Genomic DNA, 14,930 nt, shown 5'->3' with positions numbered 1-14,930 from the left:
GTAATGAACACAGAGGATATATAAAAGAAGACAACACAAAAAAAATCAATTTGGCATCAATCCAAACTGATTTTGAAACTAACAAGTGATACCCATTCAAGCCTCCTCCTCTGCCCACCTCTGAGATGTCTTCCCAGTGCCAGTCTATTTTATCATCTAACACACATGCCTGTTCTCCTTGTGAGCATTTCTGTGGGTTTTGGAAAGTATCTACTGAATAGTGGTGCCATCAGTTTGTTCAAACTTCCTGACTCATTGCTAATTGTATTTTGTTTTCTGCAGTTTAGGGAACATGGTGAAGTTCTTCCTTAATCTTCCTAAAATCTTTCAAGGTCCATTTCATTCTTCAGCATGGCTTAGATATTTCATTTTTCTGTGTGTCATCTTACTTCTTACAAGGTGCCTGGCTGTCACTGTGATAAGTGGTGTTTTAAAGCTTATGCATGTAATTCTAGTCTGTGCAGCTCTGTTCACTTTGATGAAGCTCTGCTGCTTCACATCCACTGAAGTTCTTGCCTGTGGCTGAGATTTTAGGTATACATTTGAAGAGAAAATGAAGAGAAATCTAGGTTAGTTTTGTCCTTGGTTGCTGGCTTATGATGCATTATAAATACTCTGCCTTGCCAGGAATGAAAATACTTAATTAGTGCACTTCTGTACTCTGATATGGTACCGACCACATTCATAGACAGAATTTCAAGAGGAAAACCAAAAATCTGAACCAAAAAAGCACAACAAAAAACCAGTTGTGGCATTTGAAACAGATTTCCAACAGCCTCTCCCAGCTCGCCATGCTTCCCTTGGGCTGTCTGAGAAATAACAGATGCAAATGGGTTACTTTGGAAAGTGCAGCATTTGCTGCACAGCTGAGGCAGTGTGAAAATCCATCTGAAGCCCAGCAGACATACCCATGAGCAAGTCTCCTCTGAGCTTTGCCAGTAATGATGCATTTCACCATACTGCATCATAAAGAGAAAACCAGAAAACCACCTTCTGCCTGCATCACAGAGCAGAGCAGCCCTCATTTCTTCCCCACTGCAGAACACCAATTAAGACATGTTTCAAGCCATCTATTGCTAGTAGGAGCTTGGTGCAGTGCAAACTTGGCTTGTTTCTTCCCCTAAAAGCATTCTCTTCACACACACACACAACTCCCATCAGGTGGAATGATTTCTCCCCTTTTCTTTGTTTCTGTGGCCGGCAAGGCAGAGCTGAAGGAAAATCAGTCTGATGAGTTTGATAAAATTCCAGGCTGAAGCACTGCACTTCTTGATTTATTTAGCATTCAGACATCCCAAAGAGCTTCTTCAGTTTTGCACCCCAGCCTCTGGCCATTTCAGAGTGCAGCTTTCTGTAGAACAGCTCCAAGTTAAGAGAAGTCCTTGTGCCAAGTTCAAATATACTGCTGGTAAAAGGCCAGTCTGTCTCTAAATGACACTTTTGGGCAGCCTGATGTATTCCTTTAGTGATTTGCATGTTATGTTTATGTACTTAACTTGCCCAAATAAACGTTGGGTTTTCCTCTGCTTGTTTTTCCTGTGGCTATTGCTATCAACACTTCCAGTTCAGGTTATAAAGAAGCTTTCTGTTTGCTTGATGTATCATCACTAAATGCAAATAGCAGAGAACAGTTCATTTCAGCCAGGGTAATATTGCTACCAGACATTAAAGTACTGAGCAGACACAAGGAAATGAAATTAGCTTTCATGTGTTGCTCTCACAGACCCTATAAAATTCAACTGTAGAAACTGGAAAAGAATTATCCTAAAACCTCTTGCCTAGACTGAACAACTATGGCATAAAGGAGACATAAAGGAAAAATTTAGTGAGCTTCTCTTTGCCCAGCCCACAGCTCAGTGGCTACACACCACTGGAAGTAAAAAATGCCTTGGCTTCAGCATTGTTTTGTTCACCCAGCAGATTTCCCAGCACTGAAATGCCATCCTGGGCCATCCTTCACTGCTCAGCAAAGACTCTGAGCAGTTCTTTAGAGCTGCTGAGGAAATTGAACTGTCTAGGCACAGTGTCTGTAAAGAAATATAATTTGCTGTGGTTCTTATATAATTGTGACAGTGCAGAGGGAGTAACAGAGAGGAGGAGCACAGGGTACGTGGTGCTGGTTTTGGGCCCTAATGCTGGGCCTGCATGAGGAATGCCAGTCCAGAAGCACAGTCTGAATTTGTGCTGCTGGAGCCCCTGCACACCACGACCATCCACCACACAGTATGTCAAACAGAGTGGAGCTCCCGTGCAAAATAATCACACTGTCAAATACAGGCACAAGTACCCTGGCTGAGGCACAAGTAATGGGCCACTGTCCAAATCCTGGGAAGTACTGAGTGTGTTCATTTACCATGAAAACAGGATCAACACCTTAGAGATACCTTACTGTTTAAAATATGAGCCTGTTCCTTTTCTCTGCAAAACCTACAGCAGGCACAGGGCTGCAAAGTGAAGTTTTGATCCCATTTATTATTTCTTTCTGAGACAGCATTAGGCAAACCTCATTGCTCTGTAAGTTCCACAATCGATTCCAATACTAATACAGATATATATATAAGTATGTGATCTGGGCACACTGTGCAACCCAGATTTCTGGAATGTCCTGTTTTCAGGACAACTGAATGGGGAGCCCTGTGATGTCCTGTCCCTGGAGGCAGCTGAGAAATGAACCTGTCATAAAGCACTTGCACTGCCATTGCTGTAACTCAGGAAGCAAAAGGGAGCTGAAGGCTCTGGGTGTTTTCATCACAGGGTTTTGTCTAGAATCAATACGAAATGCACAGGTACTCCTTACAAAAAAATACATCAACATAAGTGTTTACACCCACAAGACTGAGTTGTCTGTATTTTTAGTACAAATGTTGGAAAGCTGTATTCTTTTTCCTCCTTCCACCTATTTGTTGCTAAATCACACAAAATATCTATCAGGTCACTATTGGTTTTATATCTCCTTAAACATTTACAGAATGGATGGCTTCCTACTGTAAGCTAGGACAATTCTTCCAAATGGAAAGAAAATCAAATTACTTGGACATAATTTTGGATTTTAACACCATCTGTGTTAGCATTGCTGCATTGCTCAAAAATGCGGGAAGACTATTCCAGCTTTGGCTGTGCTTGGTAGAGTATCAAGCAGAGGTATAACCACCATGCCTCAGCAAGATTTATGGTTCTTCATATCTGACTCTCCTCAGTCTCCAAAAGCTTCTGCCTAGCATGAAAGCCTCCATTTTTACTGCCCCATCCAAAATTTGGTGAGTTCTGTCTGTAATAACCAGGGACTCAGCAAGGCCAAGTGCAAGGTGCTTCATGTGGGTCCAGGTAATGCCAGGCACAAACAGCCTGAACAGAGCACGGATGGGGGCAGCCCTGCCAAGGAGGACTCGGGGGTGCTGGTGGATGAGAGCTAGACAAGAACTGGCCACGTGCACCTGCATCCCTGAAACCAGCCATGTCCTGGGCTGCACCCAGGGAAGAATGATCTGCAGGCTGAGAAGAGGATTCTGCCCCTCTGCTCCCATAACACTCCCCCTGGAGTACTGTGTCCCCAGGATAGGAAGGACATGGATCTGCTGGAACAAGTCCAGAGGAGGGCTGTGAAGATGCTCCGAGGGCTTGAGCACCTCTGCTGCAAAGACAGAGCTGAGATTGCTCTGCGTGGAGCAGAGAAGGCTCTGGGGACATCTTAGAGCCCCTTCCAGTGCCTAAAGGGGCTCCAAGAGAGCTGGAAAGGGCCTTTGGAGAAGAGCCAGGAGTCACAGGACAAGGGGAATGGCTTCAAATTGCCAGAGGGCAGGGTTTGATAGGACGTTGGGAAGAAATTCTTGATTGTAATGGTGCGAGGCGCTGGCACAGACAGCCCAGAGAAGTGGTTGATGCCCTGTCCCTGGAAGTGTTCAAGGCCACGTGGGGGCAGGCTAGAATTATCTTTAGGGTCACCTCCCACCCAAAGCATTCCGAGATCTTTTGATTTTGCCACCCTACAGACAGGTTTGGTCTTTAGCTGAAAGTAATCCTCATGAAAATGTGCTTCATTGCATAACTGCAAGGTATGAAAGTACCTCTTTTTTCAGTGCTTAATCACATCAAGATGTCACTGAATTCGTGTTCTTGCAGTGAGAACAGAAAATCCTGATCTGCTTTACGACACATTCTTATGTTTACACTTATATGCATCCTCCAATTTATACAATTTAAAGCCCTGTTCTTGCTTATTTGAACCCAGGAGCAAGAAAACCAGTTAAGTGTAATATCTGCCCCTTTCCCCTCTGTCACCCTGGTTTTGAAGACTTTTTTAAGCCTTCTGTTATGTTCTTCATATTGGAGTCAGAAGTTTCACCTTATCACACTTTCTACTATAAACACTGGCCATGTTTTTATAGTAGAAAGTGTGATAAGGTGAAACTTCTGACTCCAATATGAAGAACATAACAGAAGGCTTAAAAAAGTCTTCAAAACCAGGGTGACACCCCTCTTTACTGTGGGGTGCATCTACCAGGTTGGAGGCTGCAACCCTAATTAACTTCACCCAACACAATGCATGTCATATCAATGGCAGAGGAAAAGGCAGTGTGCTGTGTAATCCTGCTAACATAGACCTGGATTGATTTTCAACTTGTGTGAATTAAAGAAACCTCTTATTTGTTTGTACTGATAAAGACTAAGTCAGCAGCAACTGCTGGGACCCAGGCAGAAATGCATCTAGGGCATGGAGTGCAAAGTCCTGTTTGAAATTTCTTCATGGATCTCAGGCACTGTTAGTTTCCATGTGGCAAGACAGTTTCTGAAGATTGTCCTCTTCTTTGCCATCACTGTCCTTTTCTTTAACACCACTTAAACAAAGAAGGGATTTGGAGAACAGAAGAGGCTTTACAAGGCAACTCAAAATGTCCCCTGTCCCATGCCTATCACAAAGGTGCACACAGAAGAGTAAATAACATATGGATGAACATAAAGAGTGGAATCCTTACCTGCCCTCCTTTAGGCTGGTATTTGATATTATCTGTTGACCCGATTTTGGACCTGACATTCTTGAGGTCAGGTAGAGGCTGATTAATAACTCGGAGCTGCTTTGGAGTGGCTGGAGATTTAGGAGGCGTGCGAATTATGGCAACTTTTTTCTCAGTAGGTACCAGTATTGCCGATTTGGGTGTCCCAGGAGTGTGGGGAGTTCTGGAGTAACTGGGTGTCCCTGGAGTGCCCGGGGTACGGGAGGCATAGCTTGGTGGTGTCCCTGGAGTGATGGCAGTGGAGCCAGGAGTAGTGGGGGTAGAAGTTCCGCTTTTTCCCGTTCTGCTACGAATGGGCTCTGATCCTACATTCAGAAAAAAACACAAAAAACCAGCTTTAGAGGCACACAAGTACAGCTCTTCTTCCCTTTGCACTCCCAAAGCCACATCCCTGTGTGCCAGGTGGGGGAGCTGTTAAGGTGGCGGTGCTGCTGCTGGAACAGCAGCCTGAACGGGTCTGTCTGTGTCCTCCTCTGCTCATCAGCCTGCCAGCATTTACCTTGCCACGAGAAGTTGAGCTAATGCCCTCAGAGTGATTGAGCTCTCCACTCTGTAACACAGGAGCGCTTCCCACAACGCCTCTGCTTCCTGCTAAGCTGGCTAAACAAGGCACATCATCACATTTATTTCCATTTTGGGGAAAGGACGAGAAACATCCTTGGAATCCAACCTTCAGGACTTCAGCCAACCAATTTCAGTGGACCTGGGCAATAAACTAGAAAGCAGTAAAAATTCTGGTGATATTCCTGAAATGAAAAGCTGTGAGTGCCTGGCTGGTGCTGTTTCTCATACCACTGCTGCTGTACTGCAGGTGAACCCAAGGTGGGCATTCAGCTGGTGAACAAGCTATAGCTCTGTTTTGTGGATGGGTAGATGTCCTCACAGAGAATTGCTATTTTGCATTGGTGCTGTGAAAGAAAGCCATTACCAGAGGCAATCTTGACAAAAAGTTACATTCTACTTACATTTGCATGCAAGTGCAAACAAAACAAAATATCATTTTGTAGCAGCTCCATTCACTGTTTATGGCATTGCCAGTCCTTTTCACTGGGCACAAGGACCAGCTCAGCTGTGCTTTCTGCAGCCAACTCTGCTCCTAACTCTCAAACATAAATAAACAGAAGCTGAGATACCTCCAAAGTAAAATTTTGCTGAGAATACTTAAGGAGAGAAAGATCAAAGTAACTCTCAAAACCTGGGAACCTCAGTGCTGAATGGGTGCATGCATTTTTTCACTCTTCAAATGTCCAGAAATTAAAAATCCAATGGGCTTCTCAAAAGCATCCAGCGAGACTAAACAAATTCTTATTTGAAGTATTTGCTAATCATTCTGTTTATGCAATGATAGTGGCCCAAGCCCAATGCACTCCTGTCCCTGGGGCTCAGGAGACACTCCTTGCTCTACACGATTCATTAGGCAGACTGAACATGCTCCACTCACCTCCCATTTCCCTGAACAGGTTTCTTTCTCTCCAAACCAACCCTAAAGCTTCTCACTAAACCACCTGAGACAGAAAGGGAATTTTTGTCCCCACTTCCTTGCAGATCTGGTATATTTATTTTTCATTCCTCAGCCCTTCACCACGCTGCCAAATGCTTAATGGTCTCTCACTCCTGGTCAGGAGAATGGGCTGGCTGCTGTGCCAGCTGGAGGTCACTCTGCTTTCAAAAGGTCTCTATTTTACCTTTGGAACATCACTTATGAATTTCAAAGGACTTTTTTTGCAGAATTTAATCATCTACTTCCCCTAAGCTGTTTTAAAAAGGGCTAAGATTGGTTTCTAAAGAGAGAAGACAGAGGAACACCTGTTGGAAAGCAGGAAGCCACATGTGTGTTCTAAAGCCTGGCTAAAAGTTCTGGGGTTATTTAGTAAATTGTCTTTGTCCTGTAATTTATTTTGGCTTGTGATTTGACAACTCTGGTCCTCATAAAAGGAACCCAGCTGGTTCACTATCTTAACTGCCCCCAGTGAGTCACACTGCTAGTTAACATCTCAATTCTCAGCAGAGATTTTACCCTAGGAGTAGAGCATAGGGAGATAATTACTGGGAAACAGCAAATTAATGACTGTAACTACCAGGTTCACTTGTCCAAAATCCATCAGAATACTTCAGGTTGTTTACTTCAGTTTTGACTCATTATTTTTTGCTTCTATTTGTACATGCTGTGTGTTAAATACCTCGCCCAGCTCTGAGCTCCCTGCAAAGGCATTTTCTAATACCAGGAATTAGTCTGGGCAGCAGCCCCCACTCTGGGCACTGCAGATGCATCCTGTCCCTGCTTTCAGGCACTCGGCACATGAACAAAACCGGTCTGTGGGCTCTGATTCCCAATAGCACACCCCAGACCACTCTGTCTCAAAGTCAGGGACGTGACAAATCTGAGGAGGGTGGAGGCAACCACAGAAGCAGAAGGGTAATATGCAACAAAAGGACAACATACGGGTAGTCCGTCGTACTGAAGAGGAAAGAGAGGTTGTGAGGGAGAGGGAGTTCTCCTCTCTGTCTCGGTCTCCTGATACACCTCGTCGAGGAGGGAGGATGGAGGAAGGTCTTGGCAGAGATGAACGCTTCTCGGGGCTCTTGCTCACTCCATCCTAATAGCAGCACAACAACAAAAGAAGGTTTAGTTCTCAAAACTCGCTCTTTGGGCTGTGATCTCCTGTATCTGTACACTGAGGGGGAAACCTAATCCTGCCCAGTGTGCTCCTCACACAGGAACCTGAGGGGATCAGTCACCCTCCATGCTCTGCTTTAGCTCCCTGGGCTTCTTTACTGCATCAAAACATCTTCTGATAACTATCCCGAGACATACAGGGATATTCTTGGATCTAAATGTCAATGTATCCCACAGCTGGCTCCTCATGAGGAAAAAGGGGGGGTTTAAGTGCAAGTTGAAAGTCAAAGAACTCTCTAGAGCTCAAGTGTGAAATTCCTATGTGAATTTACCTGCAAAGTAACCATACTGCTGGTGTCCAGGATATACCATACACTACATTGGTAGGTGCTGTGTGGTTTTTGCATACTCAAACACTAACGTGTAAATTTCTTATGGAGATAAAGTTTTAGCTACAGGTTTTGTTGGTTTTTTCTGGTTTTTGTTTTTTTCTTTTTCTGAGTGTGAGGTTATAAATCCTGTTGTTTTAATTCCTTCTACAATAAAATGTTTACTTTTTGAAATCAGCGCATACCTTCTCTTTAGGAGGGTGAAGTAAACCCCTCTTTACCATTAAGGCAATGGACATGTATGTTAGAATATTTTTGAGCTTATGGGATGTGCAGCCAAAGACAGATCAGCATAAAGACAAATGATGATGGTCCCAACCAGTAAAAGACACACCAAGTACGGCATTAAACAAAAAATACAAGTCAATGGCAAAACCAATTTTTAGATGGGGAGAGTTAACTCACCATAATGATTTGAAACACAAGAGAAATGTAAACACAGAGAAGTTGAAATGGACTGCCAAACATATTTTTAAATTTATACTGCAACTTCACAAAATCCTATGCATTGACTAAATCTGGTTCCTTGAGCATTTGGATTCTGCCCTATTCTATCACCTACTGCTGGTAATTAGAATTGTACCCTCCTATGCTGGAGACCGAATTTGATCTTGAAGAATATCAACAGGTCAAAAATTACATTTTTTAAACTTGGATGGCAAATTAGTCGTGCTGTTCTTTAGCACCTACCCAGCTGCAAATGGCTGTAATTTCTTGGCAGTCATTGCAGTAGTCTGATAAACAGAAAGAAGATCTGTCTTTCCAGTTAGAACTTACTTCACTTACGTTTCCTCTGGAGTATCTCCGTTTTTATCTGTTTTGTAGCAGAGATCTTGTAGCCTGCCAATCAGTTTTCCTGCCACTCTAAGTAATCCCTCAGGAGCTTCGCAGAGAATTACTCAGATTCAGTGGATAGATAATGTGTTTCATGGGGCTCACCTGTGCATCTCTAACTCTCTTCACCAACCCTGCTACCTTACCTTAGCATCTGATTTTGAGTCTCTTGGGCCTGCAGAGGAGGGCCGAACAAAATAACTGTCTGTATCGAGAAATGTGCCCCTTTTAGTGGGTAATGAGCAAGCTGAGCTGGGTCTTGGAGGAAGCAATGACTTTGCTCTAGACTTTGAGGCAGGAATCTTTGACAAAGAGGCAGTCTAGTTATGAGAAAACAAACAAAACACAACATGAAGCTGGACAAAAGGAAAATACATGCAACATGGACCAAAAAAAATATGCCAAGCTATGAATTAATACTTTTCCTGTGTCTGGTAATGGTCTAGGCAGATATGACAATCATGGAAGTTTCAGTTTTGTGTTGCTTGACTGCAGCTACCTAGGTCTGGACAGAGTAATCAATTCTAGGAATCTGCCTTTTTCTGCAGATGCTGTTTTGGTCTTGTGTCATTAGGAAGAAACTGGTGCAGGGTGTGGCATTTAACAGGTACAACTGCTGCTTGGCTGCATTAGAAACAAGTGCAAAGCTACAGGAGCACCAAGAAATCCCAGCCCTTTAAACCTGAAATATATCCCTTCAGGTTAAAATCAGGAATAAAACAGTGGGAATCTTAGAAGCAAAGTTACACCAGTATTCCCACAACAGCAGCAGGACAAGAGTGTTCCTTCTTTTGCCACTGTGTACAGAAAAAATCCCTAACATACCCCAAATACTGCTCTCTGCATTTGGTGTCACTCCATAGAAAGTCATAAATTTATACTGGCAGTATGGAGTCCTGGGATGAGGAAAGCCACATATGGCTGAAAGGCTGACATGGTATGTTATTGTGAACAGATACTTGTTTGATACCAAAATATGAGAGTTTTGTATTGAAAGAACAATTAAACACCAACAGGCCAGACAGAAAATCTTTGTTAACACTTGGTAGCACCTTACTGTTTTACCAAAAGGAATCTCCTTGAAAGAGAACAGGACTCCTTGCTTAAGAAGCACTTCTTTTCTTCCATAGATATAACTGATATTACGAAGAGATTTTGCAAAGGTGTTACCTAGGGAATCCTGATCCTCTCTGTAGTCATGCTGGCATGAGATTACACACAGGAACAATCCCAATGGGCCAGTCATTCTGGGATTTGTACTGAATTTTAGCACTGAACTTGGCATTTGATCTCTATCAGTCCCCCTGACGTTCCCAATGTTCAGAAAGGGTACATGAGTTGCTTTTAATTTGTCTTGTTAGAAAATGAGAAAAGAATGGGCTGTCCAGCTCTGACAGGCGTCTGGCTTAGGCTGTATGGAAAACTGAGGCTGGTGTGCTGAACGTCATCCATGACATCACCCACGTGATTAGGAGTTGCAGAACTGGATAAAAAGCAATTCCAGTTCTACAGCAGAGCTAAGGGGAATTCTACTGGACGTCATCCTCCACACCAAGTTGCAAGACAAGAAATTAGGATGGAATGCTTTACTAGAAAGAACTTGTTCCCATAACAGTTTTGCAACTGTATTTATGCCTATTTCTTAATTTTTTTTTTACTGTCTGTGAACAAACAGAAGAAAACCAGTGAATAATTATTTTACACAGAAACTACAGAATATGCGTTTCTGTCAAAGCAAAGGCTTTTCCAGACTTTGACTGGTTTGTCACAATTCAATTTATGGGTTTCATCCATTTGTGAAACTTTGGATCCTGTTTAGAAATCCATGAGGGTATTTATTGATGCTGAAACTCGGTGGAAGCAGGGTGTCTATGTTGGGTGGCCCCAAGAAGCAGACATTGTGCAGGCACCCTTCACCTGGCTTTCTGAACTAGAGATAGAACTAAGCACACATTGTTTGAGGCCCAAATCTTCAGTCTGTAGTTTTCACCATTTTCAACTTGCTTGCAAGAAATTGCCCCTATAATGAGACTGACAAACTCTTACAGATTAAGGTTCTAGTCACAGTGCAAAGACTTTGCGCTCATATTGCTCAGTGTCCTCTGTGAATGCATGAATCTAATGTGGATGCTGAGGATGGACAACACTGGGATCTGTCAATGGAACGGATGGGGAAAAGTCATGACCTTGAGCTGCTGCACAGCTCTGGTTATCACAGTCTGGAGTCCCTCCATCTTATTGAGATAACAAGGCACTTTTTAGCATCAGTCATAGCAACACAATCTGCCCAAAGCTGGTTGAGCAAGCAAAGAAAGCATGTGTCAATCCCTGCAGGAAAACTCAAGTCTCTGTTTGGAATACATTACCTCAACCCTCTGTTTTAATTTATGTTGCTGGACAGGTCAGGTGTCCAGAGGACAAAGATCTATGTAACTCTCACTGGAACTCAGGGGTTGCTGAAGTGGGGATACAGAACCTCCTTTTGTTTCAAGGTGTTCCTAACACATGGCACAGGTTTTTAGCACCTCACTGTGAAAGGCAGGTACACAGCTGCCTCCAGCAGATGGAACTGTTTAGCTTTTCCTGAACTTGTCCTGTGTAAACTGCAGTCTGAACTTGAATAACAAAACTGACCAGGCTGGATGATCTAACATTACCAGTGGAGAGGAAAAGGCTGCACTTGAAGGACATAAAAGCTGAAAACCACGAAGAAACAAAACAACAAAAACAGGGAGAGATCTTTGTAAAAGCAGAGGCAAAGGCAACGCACAGAAAAGAAAATGTCCAAGAGGTGTGTGAGTGTGGCAACCAGAGAGGCAAGTTAACAGGGAGAGAGAGTAAGCACGTGACAGCTTTCTGAACTGTGCTACAACATACGGGGCAGGAACAGGAAAGGTTTACAGAAGGATAATTTCACAGAATGATTGTGCAGTGCTTGTACTAGAGCACTCCATAAACACTGAACATGGGCAAGTATTGGCTTCTCTTGTGCAAGTATTGATGGTCTGTCAAGAAAAGACAGTAATAAAAGATGCTCAGACTCAGCCCAGAAACCTGCACAGCTCTTACTCACTGTACTTGTAAAGAAGTTCTAATAATTTCCCAGTTATGAGCTGTAATGAGTCAGACCTGAAAAAACATGATTCCTCCAAAGCCTCCAACTGGTTATGCTGCTCTCAGCACTAGCAGTTTCTTATGATTCAAAAATGTTTTGCACTTCATGTGACATAGCTTTTTTGCTCCCCAAAGAATTGATGGTCTGGTTAAACAAATGGAAGAAATCACCTGTGGAATACACTAGGAAATATATCAGGAAATTTAGAGAAAGTCTAAAGAAATTCTTAATTGTTAATGTTGGAGGATGCTCAGGGGCAGGAGTTGGACTCGATGATCCTGATGGTCCCTTCCAACTCAACATATTCTGTGATAACAATGACAAAGTGCTGTGCTGCAGGTGTGAATTAGCGTTGTGTCATGTCATGGAAAAAACAATTGCACAGGGGAGAGTGAACGGAGGTTGTTTCCTGAGGATTTTGGAGGGGTGGGACAGAAACAGTGCAGGGTCAGCAAGGGAGTCTTTCCTTAGGAGAGCCAGACACAGGCAGCAGAAAAGGCTGTAGAGCAGCTGAACGCAAGGCAAGGCAGTAATCTGACAGGTTATAACACAGACAGTGGCCCAGGAAGTGGCCAGACTGAAAGCTCTGAATCACATGTAAATCCCACTGGCCAGTAACAGGCACGGTCCCTGAGAACCCTGGAAATATGCAGCAGTCCTGGGGAGGGCTTCTGCCTGCACAGCACTCCAGCAGGCTGGCAGTGCAAGCTGGGTGCTGCTGGAAGGGCCATGGTATGAGCTGATCCCACAGAAGGGCCTGGCTCAAAATGCTGACCAGACTCCAAAGTCCTGAAGTTTAGAGTCTGTGTGCCCTCCATGGATCTGCAAACTGTCACCATCTACCATTTGAGACTAGACTTCAAAGGGCATTCAGGAAAGGTGGGTTTAGTTATCCTTTTAAATGAATAATGAACATGGTGAACAAATTTTAAATGGAACGCACAATCACTTACTGAATTAACATAAAAAACATGAAATAAGGGCAAAAGGAGATTATAAAGATGAACAATAAGATGGTTTTACTCACTGAGAGTTTTTCCTTTGCTTGTTTAAATACAGCAGGAGCCTGGTTTGTTTCACCACCTGCTGCTGAGAAATCCAAAGAAAGACTTGATAGTTAAAGACAGTAATAATAAGCATTTCCATTTAGTACACTTGTTAGAGCAATTAAATGCCTTGAAACTACTGTGCAAAGCAAGTACTTTGTGCATTACCCTCAGTGAACTGTATGCAGACATTTACTTGCCTTAAAAATTTTCTGTATTCATCTTACTTGAGGTAAACTGATATTCTATGTGTTTTGAACAAAATGAAACTTTGTATTCATGTTCCTGGAAAGTCTATAAACTAAAAGAAAAAAGTTCCAGAAATAGCTGACAAATGTAAGAGTTTCTGGTCAATCGTCAGACAACTTAGCATCCTGATTTTCAGGACTGTCTTTAAAAATCAGGTGCCTTTAAATCATCCACAAATTAAAATTTTAAGAGAGGCCTCTATAGTCTTTCACTTTCAAAATATTAGCCAACATTCAAAATGGAAAGAGAGAGATTCACTGTTATCATCCTAGTTGTGTCAACAAGGTCAGTGTGTCATGGTCAACTAAGCTCTCAAAACTTTAGAAATACAAGGTTTATCTGCGATGTCAAGATTGTTAATTCAGTATTTCATTGATCTGATACAACATGGTTTGAGGCAAGATCTTTCTCTTGGACTTTGAATCCATCCACCCTGTTTTTGGAACGGGGCAGCTTTTTGGAAAGCAGGTTATTAGCTTCACCCCATGCTGCTACTTAGGAGGGGACATGCCACTTAACTAGACATGCCATATTCTGGCCCCTGTGCCAGAATGCCCTTGGTAAAAGCAGGAGCAGGACAGCAATCGCAAATGACAACTTTCTGCTATAAACCCAACTGTTCTCCAACTCTAGAACCAACCCTAATTCCTCATACAGGGAAGGTCAGGTTGATTTTTCCCTTTTCTAGAGCTCAGGCATGGTGAGGTTATCCCCTGGTTTTCTGTCACACTATCCACTCTAGTCCAAGGTGTAGGAGAGAGAACTTGTGAGGAGGAAAAGAATATGTAACTGCATAATTCAGTTCTTGTGAGTTTTTAAGAGAGGTAAGTACAGCAGAGCCTTCCCGTGTCACACTTCAGCACAGCTGTTACTGCTGGTTTGGGTCTGGTTCCCATCTCTCATAGATAGCCACGAACAGCTTCCTTCCTCCTTCCCTTGGCATCCAACCCTAAGCAGCCACCACTGTGAGGCGGAACAAAAGCTGTGTCACTTGTGCCAATATGCCTGGTAACAACCACAGCTTCTCCATTTGAACACAAGATTTCTACAGGCCCTGCTGTTGGCTGAAATACAGAGCAAACGTGTTTCAGCTCAGGGGCGAGCCCAGAACTGAAAACAAGGAACAGAAGCATATCATGGTCAGGTCATTGTCCTGGCCTTGCCTCTCGAAACACCCCTCTGATAACACAAACTGCAGTAGCGTCTCACAGCCACCAACAAAACACAGGCCAGGCTGGGCTTTCACTCATGGAGCTGCGCTAGCCAAGACAAAGGCTTCTCAACTCTCTCATCAGGGTTTGCCATGCAAGTTCTTTGTCAAAAAGGACACGTCTCTTAAAAAACCGTCCCTGCTTTGGATATGGTCCTGTAAGTTGCTGGTATTTGCCAGTGCTTACCAGTGACGTGGGAACTCTTTTTCAGGTATTGAGGGGCATTGTGGGAAAGATGTACTTTTCTGGGCCATGTGCAAAACATGAAAGCAAATATTAACTTCTTTTGGTAGATATCTGTATCTTCTGACTGCACATGCTTCATTTTGAAGCCATGGTAAATGCAGTGTGGAGATTTTAACTGACTGCAACACAGTCAAAGCTCTGTAGACTACACTGTCAAGAACTTTTGTGGGGCTTCATTACCCAGGCATCACTAAAGCTGACAAGAGCACTC

At 43.3% G+C, this 14,930-nt stretch overlaps 1 protein-coding gene across 20 annotated transcripts in view; it reads right to left on the bottom strand.

Moving 5' to 3' along the window:
* The window catches only part of MAP2 (microtubule associated protein 2), a 218,260-nt gene that overhangs the window by 15,828 nt on the left and 187,502 nt on the right, over positions 1–14,930 (bottom strand). For 13 of the 20 annotated variants that reach the window (XM_063400145.1, XM_063400144.1, XM_063400147.1 and 10 more), the window contains 4 exons: positions 12,995–13,056; positions 8,999–9,172; positions 7,456–7,609; positions 4,974–5,317 (listed from right to left, as the gene is read on the bottom strand). In XM_063400145.1, the coding sequence (XP_063256215.1) occupies positions 4,974–5,317; positions 7,456–7,609; positions 8,999–9,172; positions 12,995–13,056 (734 nt within the window). The remainder of the gene's footprint in view (positions 1–4,973; positions 5,318–7,455; positions 7,610–8,998; positions 9,173–12,994; positions 13,057–14,930) is intronic. The other 7 variants (XM_063400153.1, XM_063400149.1, XM_063400151.1 and 4 more) reach the window with 3 other exon arrangements.

Source organism: Prinia subflava, chromosome 6 (assembly GCF_021018805.1).
Source record: "Prinia subflava isolate CZ2003 ecotype Zambia chromosome 6, Cam_Psub_1.2, whole genome shotgun sequence".
NCBI classification, from domain to species: Eukaryota; Metazoa; Chordata; class Aves; order Passeriformes; family Cisticolidae; genus Prinia; species Prinia subflava.
This window is presented reverse-complemented; position numbering and strand designations above follow the sequence as displayed.